This window comes from Adiantum capillus-veneris, chromosome 25, assembly GCF_014529385.1.
Source record: "Adiantum capillus-veneris isolate H3 chromosome 25, ASM1452938v2, whole genome shotgun sequence".
Classification (NCBI taxonomy): domain Eukaryota; kingdom Viridiplantae; phylum Streptophyta; class Polypodiopsida; order Polypodiales; family Pteridaceae; genus Adiantum; species Adiantum capillus-veneris.
The window spans coordinates 60,133,219-60,143,462 of NC_140955.1; the positions used below are offsets into that span (position 1 = coordinate 60,133,219).

The 10,244-nt window shown below is 45.4% G+C and overlaps 1 protein-coding gene across 2 annotated transcripts in view; it reads right to left on the bottom strand.

Annotated features, from left to right (window-relative positions):
- LOC147424965 (uncharacterized) overlaps positions 1 to 8,731 on the bottom strand; it is a 131,913-nt gene extending 123,182 nt beyond the window's left edge. Inside the window, exon 1 of one of the 2 annotated variants that reach the window (XM_086499514.1) lies at positions 8,494 to 8,731. In XM_086499514.1, the coding sequence (XP_086355640.1) occupies positions 8,494 to 8,595 (102 nt within the window). In that variant the 5' untranslated portion in view covers positions 8,596 to 8,731. The remainder of the gene's footprint in view (positions 1 to 8,493) is intronic. The other variant, XM_086499515.1, reaches the window with a different exon arrangement.
- Positions 8,732 to 10,244: the final 1,513 nt, after the last annotated feature.

Sequence of the window (10,244 nt, forward strand, 5' to 3'; positions counted from 1 at the left end):
TGCCAAGGAAGAGACATGGAATGTGAATTCCTTGGGTGCAAACATTTCATCTTTTCATGAGTAATCCGCATACATCCATGCTCGTTCATGAGTGAATCGTGTTCATCGTACAATATGGCATGCCTATGAAAAGGGATCACATAAGGACGGTGACTAAAATACAGGAAACCATCACGAACGAAACACTCGAACAATGCGTACTAACTAATTATGCGCACACATAATACTTCCTGTGGGGGTTCTTGGGATCGTGACTCGAGAGCCAAGATCGGTTCTTCGTGATTGATCGAATCTGCAATGAGGTTAGCTTTACTAGACAAAGTATCAACTAAACCATCATCCTTGTAAACAATCACATCTGTATCATGCTCATCATCATGCTCATCATTATCATGCAATTCATCATGCTTATCATTATCATGCAATTCAACATGCTCGTAAATAATCACATCTTGATCATGCAAATCATCATGCTCGTGAATAATCACATCTCGATCATGCAAATCATGTGTGTCGTGCTTTGGAGAAGACAAGACTGAGAGTCTCCTTCTCCCGATTCTTTTCAATCTGCGCCTGGACATTAGAAAATAGTAGGACCAACTGTTGCATGTGTTGGTCTCTCTGTGGTCGTCTATCTTCGGCCGCTAAGCGCGCTTGCTCGCGCTCACGCTCTTAAGGCTGCCATTCTTTCTTTGTGTTCACGATCCAATTCTGCCTTTCTTTCTTCGCGCCACGCTTCTTGTTGTCTCATCATGTTCATCATCGTCTTGACCAAAGCCTCCATAGGATTTGCTGCAATCCTTGGCGTAGATGGGGAAGGGGGAGGGTCGGAAAAACCTCCTGGTGGGAAAAATTCTTCTTTGCCACTTCCATGCTCATTACCTCCATGCGAAGTATCCATTCCACTTTGGGTGATGACCATACAATGAAGTCGTGGGTTCTTAAGTTCACGAGGAACTCGTGTAAGGTGCAGCGGAAGTGAATGTTGAACTTTGCTCAAGATGAGTGCTCCGGACTGTGCTCAAGGGTTCCTTTTACTTATGGAAGGGAGAGCCTTCCGTTCCTTTAGTGAGAGAGTGCAATGGACACAAACAAAGTGGTGAACACTATGAATGAAGGTACTGAGACTAAGAGATAGAGAGAGAAGAGAACACGACACCAGATTGTTGTCAAACCCTCCTCCGAAGGCCCCACCCTTTATGGTGAGAGCGGTCTACTATTGATTGCACAAATCTCTACAATGCTTTGGACTTGCCGGCAATGTCAACGACGATGAGGACGACGACGAGACGGGCTGAAATCTGAAAACACTAATGGCTGAAATCTGCAAATCTTTATCTGCTGAATTCTGACTCTATGTCGATGACGACGGCGATGACGACGATGGGATGACGACGCGCTGAAAACGCAGATGCTGAAATCTGCGTTTTCCAGGTTGAATCTGCAAGCTTTGGTTGATCTGACCGTGCGGCGAGGATCTACTACGAAAAGGTGAGATCTGCAAGGTTTGGAACTTCTATTGCGGTGTCTTGATGCTGAAAACTGAAAACGCTGATGCTAATCTGGGTTCTATCGCCGAGGAACTGCAAAACGCTCGGCTGCTGTGCTACTTCAACAATGTTAGGGTTGAATTGGGGTCTGCTGCAGCAACGCTCGGTAAACTGCTAGAATCCGCTAACGCAGGGCTTCTTCTGTTGTCTGCAAAACGCTGGCTGATCTTGATGAAAAATGCTAGGCTCTTCTTTGGTTTGTTGGCTGAAAACACTCTCTCCTGCCGTGGGGTCTTGCTGAGAAGGTGCACTATCGAACACGCGGTTCCCGCTGCCTCTTCTGCCAGAAAGTGCTAGCGCTAGGTTTTCTTATATACTTGCCAAGTCAAATTGCCCTACCCTGTTTCCCAACAAAAGTCACTTAATTATAATAAGTGAAAAATGGCTAAAATAAGGAAAATAGGTCTATGCACTATAAAAATGCTCTTGATGGGTTCTAACTGTAATCTGATGATCATGCTGTGTGCAACCAGAGGATATGCATCTAGTCTAAGTGTCTGGACATGCACGATCTGCGAACGGACTCACAAAAGCGCCAGAACACTTCCTAGGCTAGGCTAACTAAACTGAACTAAACCCTTGTCATATAGTAGCTTGTTCACGTAAACATAGGGTTAGATATGGACCTGACATCCCCTCCTTTTCAAAGTGAGGTACTAATACCGAACTATATGGCGTCGAGGGAGATTGCCAACAGCGTCTTGAATCCTGGAAAGGACTCTTCGCCGGCCCACTCTAACGCGTGGGTCATGCGATACTTGAACTTCATAAATGTCTACAAAGCTTGCTTCTTTGGGCCGCGCCGAAAGCGACACAAAGTGATCTGAGGCCTTCAATGTTTCAACTTCGTCTATAGTCATGCGTCTACCTTCTTCAAGAATCTCCGAGGATGAAAATTCCTGAAACCACTTCCAACACAAAAACATGAACATATCCATTCCATGTAAAGTGACTGGAAAAATTCTAGTCTTCTTTACATGTAGATGAACATAGAGACGGAGTGCAAAACCCGTTCATCAAACACACGCAAACAATGAAATCGAAACTTGTTTTTCTGATCTAAATCAATCAACTATGGCAAATCACAATGGAAATGCCGACGCTTGATGCTCAATCCTTGTTGTGCTCTTTCGGATATTGTGTCATGCCAAGAAAGAGACATGGAACATTTTATCTTTTCATGAATAATGCATACATCCGTGCTCATTCATGAGCGAATTGTGTTCATCGTACCATATGGCATGCCTGTGAAAAGGGATCACATAAGGACGGTGACTAAAATACAAGAAAGCATCACGAATGAAAACACTCGAACAATGTGTACTGACTAATCATGCGCACACATAACACTTCCTATGGGGGTTCTTTGGACCTCGACTCGAGCCAAGATCGGTTCTTCGTGATCTATCGAATCTGCAACGACGTTAGCTTCACTAGAAAAAGTATCCACTAAACCATTATCCTTGTGAACAATCACGTCATTATTCTACAAATCATCATGCTCGTGAATAATCACATCTTGATCATGCAAATCATCATGCTTGTGAATAATCACATCTTGATCATGCAATCATCATGCTTATCATTATCATGCAAATCATGTGTGTCGTGCTTTGAGAAGACAAGACTGAGAGAGTCTCCTTCTCCTGAATCTCTTTAATCTGCACTTGCACATTAGAAAAGAGTAGGAACAATACGGCTTTCCTTTCGTTGTGCTCACACTGTATGGATGCCGTTCTTTCTTCGTTTCACGGGCTATGGTTGCCATCCTTTCTTTATGCTCACGATCCCGTTCTGCCTTTCTTGCTTCGCATTCTAACTTCTTGTCCATCATCATCTTGTCGAAAGCCTCCATAAGAGTTAGTGCAATCCTTAGCGTAGATGGGAAAGGGGGAGGTTCAGAAAAACCTCCTGGTGGGGAAAATTCTTCTTCACCACTTCCATGCTCATCACCTCCATGCGAAGTATCCATTCCGCTTCGAGTAATGACCATACACTGAAGTCTTGGGTTCTTAAGTTCACGAGCAATTTAGGTTCTTGTGGATCTTGGGTTCTTGGCGTCTTGAGTCTTGAGGTTCTTGAGATTCTGGAGTCTTGAGGTTCTTGAGGGTCTTGAGGTTCTTCTTTAGCTTGCAATCTGTGTTAGAGAAGGACCTTCTCTTCCCCGAGCTCTTCTCTTTCCCGCGGGCGCACCCCTTGGCGGCCTTGCGCTCGCACCAAGGTTATTTTTTCCCATCTCACGTCGATTGGCCGGCCGCTAAGTGCACAGTCCGCTCTCAATGAGTGAAAAGAGGCACAAGGGGAGGCTGGACAAGCCCTTCTTTCTTGGGTTCCTGCCACTCTTCAAAAACATGATTAGGAATCGACATGCCCAAGAGGACTTTAGTTACGTGCGACCGCAACAAGCAAAAAAAATTATGTGGTTCTTTCCTTGAGAGATACACGACACTATCAAAGCTCTGAGACCAATGTAAAGTGCAGCGGAAGTGAATGTTGAACTTTGCTCAAGATGAGTGCTCCAATCTGTGCTCAAGGGTTCCTTTTACTTACGGAAGGGAGAGCCTTCCGTTCCTTTAGTGAGAGAGTGCAATGGACACAAACAAAGTGGTGAACACTGTGATTGAAGATACTGAGACTGAGAGATAGAGAGAGAAGAGAATACGACACCAAAATGTTGTCAGGGGGGCCGGTGGTCCCCTGCCCCCAATCGTACCTATCAAACACTCCTCCGAAGGCCCCACTCTCTATGGCGAGAGCGGTCTACTATCGATTGCACAAATCTCTATAATGCTTTGGACTTGCCAACGATGTAGACGACGATGAGGACGACGACGAGACGGCGGACTGAAATCTGAAAACGCTAATGGCTGAAATCTGCAATCTTTATCTGTTGAATTCTGACTCTATGTCGATGACGACGGCGATGATAACGATGCGACGACGATGCGCTGAAAACGCAGATGCTGAAATCTGCGTTTTCCGGGCTGAATCTACAAACTTTGGTGGATTTGACCGTGCGACGAGGATCTGTTGCGGGAAGGTGAGATCTGCGAGGCTTGGAACTTCTGCTGCGGTGTCTTGATGCTGAAAACTGAAAACGCTGATGCTAACCTGGGTTCTATCGCCAAGGAGCTGCAAAATGCTGGCTGTTGTGCTGCTCCAAAAACGCTAGGGCTGAATTGGGGTCTGCTGCAGAAACGCTAGGTAAACTACTAGAATCTGCTAGCGCCAGGCTTCTTCTGCTGTCTGCAAAACACTGCCTGATCTTGATGAAAAATGCTAGGCTCTTCTTTGGTCTATTGGCTGAAAACGTTGTCTCCTGCCGTGGGTCTTGCTAAGAATGCTCCTTATGGGTTCTGATTGTAATCTGATGATCATGCTGTGTGCAACCAGAGGATATGCATCTACTCTAAGTGTCTGGACATGCACGGTCTGCGAACAGACTCACATAAGTGTCAGAACACTTCCTAGGCTAGGCTAACTACACTGAATTGAACCCTTGTCATGTAGTAGCTTGTCCACGTACACATAGGGTTAGATGAGCACGTGACAACTCAAGTTCTTGTAATTCTTGGGTTCTTGAGTGTCTTGAGTTCTTGAGGGTCGTGAGTTCTTGAGGTTCTTGAGGTACTTCTTTAGCTTGTAATCTGCGTTAGAGAAGGATCTTTTGTTACCCGAGCTTTGCTCTTTCTCGCAGGCGCACCGCTTGGCGGCCTTGCGCTCACACCAAGGTTGCTTTTTCCCACCCCACATCTATTGGCCGGCCGCTAAGTGCACGGTCCGCTCTCAATGAGTGAAAAGAGTGAAAAGAGAAACAAGGGGAAGCTGGACAAGCCCTTCTTTCTTGGGTTTCCTATCACTCTTCAAAAACACGATTAGGAATCAACACGCCCAAGTGGACTTGGGTTACGTGCGACCGCAACAAGCAAAAGAAATTCTTTTGGTTCTTTCCTTGAGTGATACAGAACACTGTCAACGCTCTGATACCAATGTAAGGTCCAACGGAAGTGAATGTTGAACTTTGCCCAGGATGAGTGCTCCGAACTGTGCTCAAGGGTTCCTTTTACTTACGGAAGGGAGAGCCTTCCGTTCCTTTAGTGAGAGAGTACAATGAACACAAAAAAAGTAGTGAACACTGTGAATGAAGGTGCTAAGACTGAGAGATAGAGAGAGAAGAATACGACACCAGAAAAGTTGTCAAACCCTCCTCCAAAGGCCCCACTCTCTATGGCGAGAGCAGTCTACTATTGATTGCACAAATCTCTACAATGCTATGGACTTGCCGACAATGTCGACGACGATGAGAACGGCGATGAGACGGGCTGAAAACTGAAAACGCTAAGGGCTGAAATCTGCAAGTCTTTTATCTGCTGAATCCTGACTCTATGTTGGAGACGACGGCGATGACGACGACTTGACGACAATGCGTTGAAAACGCAGATGTTGAAATCTGCGAATAGCAGGCTGAATCTGCAAACTTTGGCTGATCTAACCGTGCGGCGAGGATCTGTTGCGGGAAGGTGAGATCTGCAAGGTTTGGGGGATGTGGTACGGAGTCTATCTGCTGGAAATGCAAAACGTTGATGGAATTATGGTACTTGTCGCCAAGGAACTGCAAAACGCTAGATGATCTGCAACTCCCAAAACGCTAGGGCTGATCTGCTGTCCTGTTGCAAATAAGCTAGGGAATCTGCGATGTTCTGCTGTCACTAGGCTGATCTGCAACTGCAAATGCTGGGGCTGATTTACAATGCTGAAAAACGCTGGTCCTTGTTGGCTGAAAATGCTAGGTTGCCTGCCGGGGGATCTTGCTGAGAAGATGCTCTGTTGGACACTTGGTCCCAGCTGCCTCTTCTGCCAGAAAGTGCTGGTGCTAGCTTTTCTTATATATTGCCTTAGTCAAATTACCCTACCCACTTTCCCAACAAAGTCACTTATTGATAATAAGTGAAAAATGGCTAAAATAGGGAAAATAGGTCTATGCACACTAAAAATGCTCCTGATGGGTTCCGATGGTAATGCGATGATCATGATGTGTGCAACCAAAGGATATGCATCTACTCTAAGTGTCTCGACATGCACGGTCTGTGAACAGACTCACAAAAGTGTTAGAACACTTCCTAAGCTAGGCTAACTGAACTGAACTGAACCGAACCGAACCCTAGTCATGAAGTAGCTTGTCCACGTACACATAGGGTTAGATGTGCACGTGACACTAGATCTAATGAGAGAGGGCTTCTTTGTGGTTGTACTCGGCCTTGTGAGGCTTTTCTAGAGTCTCCACAATCACGGGGGATTTTCCTAGATTTTGTCCGGATTGTCAATTGTAGGCCTTTTTGATGGACATCCTATTTTTTGTCTTTATGACCCTCCATATTCCCCTCATTTATGGGTCAAGGGAAGTTTTGGGGGAGTCGGGCAGCCAAAGTTCACCCCTATATGGAGGGAAGAGGGGGGGGGGGGGGGGGGGGGGGGGGGGGGGGGGGCGCGTCAGGGCACATTGGCAGATTTTGTGAGCATTGTAGTCTCTCTTGTGATGGCAGAGTTTGCCCCCGCTTTTAGCATATTTTCTCTCTCCCTCTCTCTCCTAAGATACATGAACTACTTCCAAGACTCATCCCTAGGAAAGCAATGTGCTACTATGAAACTCTCCATCAATGATAACCATCTCCCTAGGGATAATAACAATACACACCATGTGACTCAAGGGCAAAAGTCTCTAGTAACATGCGATTCACCCCGCAAGAAATTGTGGACCACGCACCCAAACACCCCTATCTTGCAACATCCAACAAGATGTATGTACCAAAGTTGCAGCAAGATGCGCTTGGTTCACAATCAAAGCTCTAATAGCAAGGGATAAGAGTGAAAACAGGCTGGCACATGTGATGCTTTCAACTCCTTGAAAGTGTAACGCCAGTATTCCGCCTTCTATTTTGCATACACCCTTTTCCAGATGCCCCCCCCCCCCCCCCCCCCAAAAAAAAAGCCATGCTGAACAAACTTCTTGAGACCCATCCTAAAAGTGTCGCCACCCATGCGCGCTTAACCGAAAGATTTCCCAAATTGGTCTATCCATCTAGACCCCAAAACCTAAGGTTATGAGGACCTCCGAACTATCCAATGTGAGTCCTCTTACATGTTGTCAACATTACCCAACATCCCCACTTGGTGCCAACTTGTCCAGGATTGTTAGAAGGGGACAACACATGAGGCCGCTTCAATAGCCAACGAGTCTTAAAACTCACAAATGCCGGCCGCTTCGCCGCTAAGGTGCAAGGCACAACACCTGGCTCTGATAACATGCAAAAAATCCACGCTTAACCAAAAGATTTCCCTAACCGGTCTAGCCACCTAAACCCCAAAGCCTTAAGGTGATGGGGACCTCCAATCTATCGAATTCATGTCTTCTTACAGGTTGGCAACATCTACCCAAAATCCCCCCCTCCCGTTTTCTTTCATTTTGTAGCTACAGATGGCCACCAGATCAATCGCTCCACTCTTTTGTAGTTAGCAACAGGTGCTACATTTGGCTGCTCAGATTTTGCCCCTGCCCATTGACTCATTCCAGAGCCTCAGCTTGCCAATCTACATGCATCCTAGTCTAGTGTTAAAATGACTAGGTTCATGTCCACCCTGATATACACAGTACTCAGAAACTCTTGGTCTACCCACAACAATGTCGCCTCTCCTTTGCCAACAACCACCTTAAAGACCCAGCACTAACTTAAAACAAGGCACGCACAGATTCTGGAAGAATCCAAATATACATGACAATGCATGGCTCAGCTAAGCAAAAATCTCCAACAAACCCCCACCATGAATTCATAGTGCTCTGTATTGTGAGGTAACCTGTAAATACTTGTCTTGATCATACTTTAGGTATGACGCAAGGTAGTAAACAACCAATGTCGTCACACTGAAAGCATGAATAATGGTTCACCTCGTGTTTCAAGAACTGTTGCAGGCAAGCAACGTCACTGCCATAGCTTCCTCGGTTCAAATCTCGATGAAAGTAACAGAAGCTCCCATTAGAATTGTCCATTTGAAAACCAGTCTCTAGATTGCAGCATTTTCGGCGGTCAACAATACCGGGGCTTTGAAGGCCCTCGTCACTATCTCGGAGGGGCTCGTTGAGGAAGAACCTACGGCTCTTGTTATCCGGAGCGATGCGGGAACGATCTACATTGTCCGATCATCAAGCGAGCTGGTGAAAATAAGGGCAAACTTGAAATTCCTCGGTTTTTTTGGTTCAAAATTTGAAGCTTTTGCCAGTAATTACACTAAAACTTGTATAAATTTTCCACTTTTCTTTAAAAGCAAGCTCAAAATGTAACCAGGATTTTACAATTTCAGCTTGTTATAATACACCGGACCCCGATTTTTTTATAACACTGACTAGGAGTGAAAACATGCAAGGCTTACCACACTATCACGCGCATCATGCCATGGGAGGTGTGGCTTACCCACATAATCCTAGTTCACTGCCCTCTCTAAATTACCCCTAGTGTCCCCCCCCCCCCCCCCCCCTAGTTTACCCGTAGTTCACCCCCTTGTTCATCATTGGAAGATACGACATCCCAGATTTTTCCTAACGTGTGTTAGTGATGGTAGCCATAGATCCCCCCTAGGGAGACACCTTGTGTCATATAGTGACGAGAAAGGCCCCTCTCACACGTAAGCGCCATGATAGATTCAAAAGGGCTTGTTTGGGCACCAGCGTATCACTCACAGTTTACAGGCAGACAACAATTTTTGTAAAGTTTATTAGAAGCAAATTGTGGGTTCAAACCAATGGCACAATTTAAAGTGAGAGTGGTAGCTGAGACTGCTCGTCGTTGAGTGTGAGATTCCACCAATCTTGTTGCATTTGCTCAAACTTGCACATGTCCAGGCAGACATGTGTGGCGGAGCCTAAGAAAATCTTGCAATGCCTACAAATATTGTGGGGATAAGCTTTGGATCATAGCCTAGTAGAGTGTGTCTCCTCTAGTGGTCATGTCCCTGAAGCATAGTTGTATAGCCATCATTTAATAATAAGTATCCAAAAGTAAAGGAATCATGTCCACATATAGCCCACGAGTTGCAATCGCCTAAATGTGACTCTACCTCCATTAGGTACTCCTTGTTGGGGTGGCTATGACCAATCTACCATGCCTATGGGTGGCAAGACACTAACCGAAAACTAACACTAACTATTTATTCTACATTGAACAATAAGGACTCATAACCCTAATCATTATTGTGATAGGAGTCCACAAGTTGTATCTCCTCTTGTGCTCTCTTCTCCATCGTTGCACCATTAGAGAGCAGGGCAGGGAAGCAGGCAAAAACACATCAAAAACTTTAGCATAATTTTGCAAATTTGTTTTTGTCTATCAAAAGGTGGCCATTTGTGTCGATTCCCACCTTTCATGATCGATTTTTTGTGCTCTACAACTTTGCAAAAGGAAGTTTTCTTAGAATCCTCACCGATTTTGAGCTACGTTGCCCCGCGTAGGACAAGTTGCAAGTTTTTGCAAATCAAATTTCTCCTGGTTAGAATCAGCCTTTCAAGCCGACAAAGGCTCCTTACCAATTTTTCTTGCTCTACAACTTTGCAAAAGTGCAAAAGGAAGTTTTTGCAAATTCGACATGGTTTGGGAATTAATCTACTGCACACAACAGAGTGGTCTACTTTTGTAGGTTCTTTTG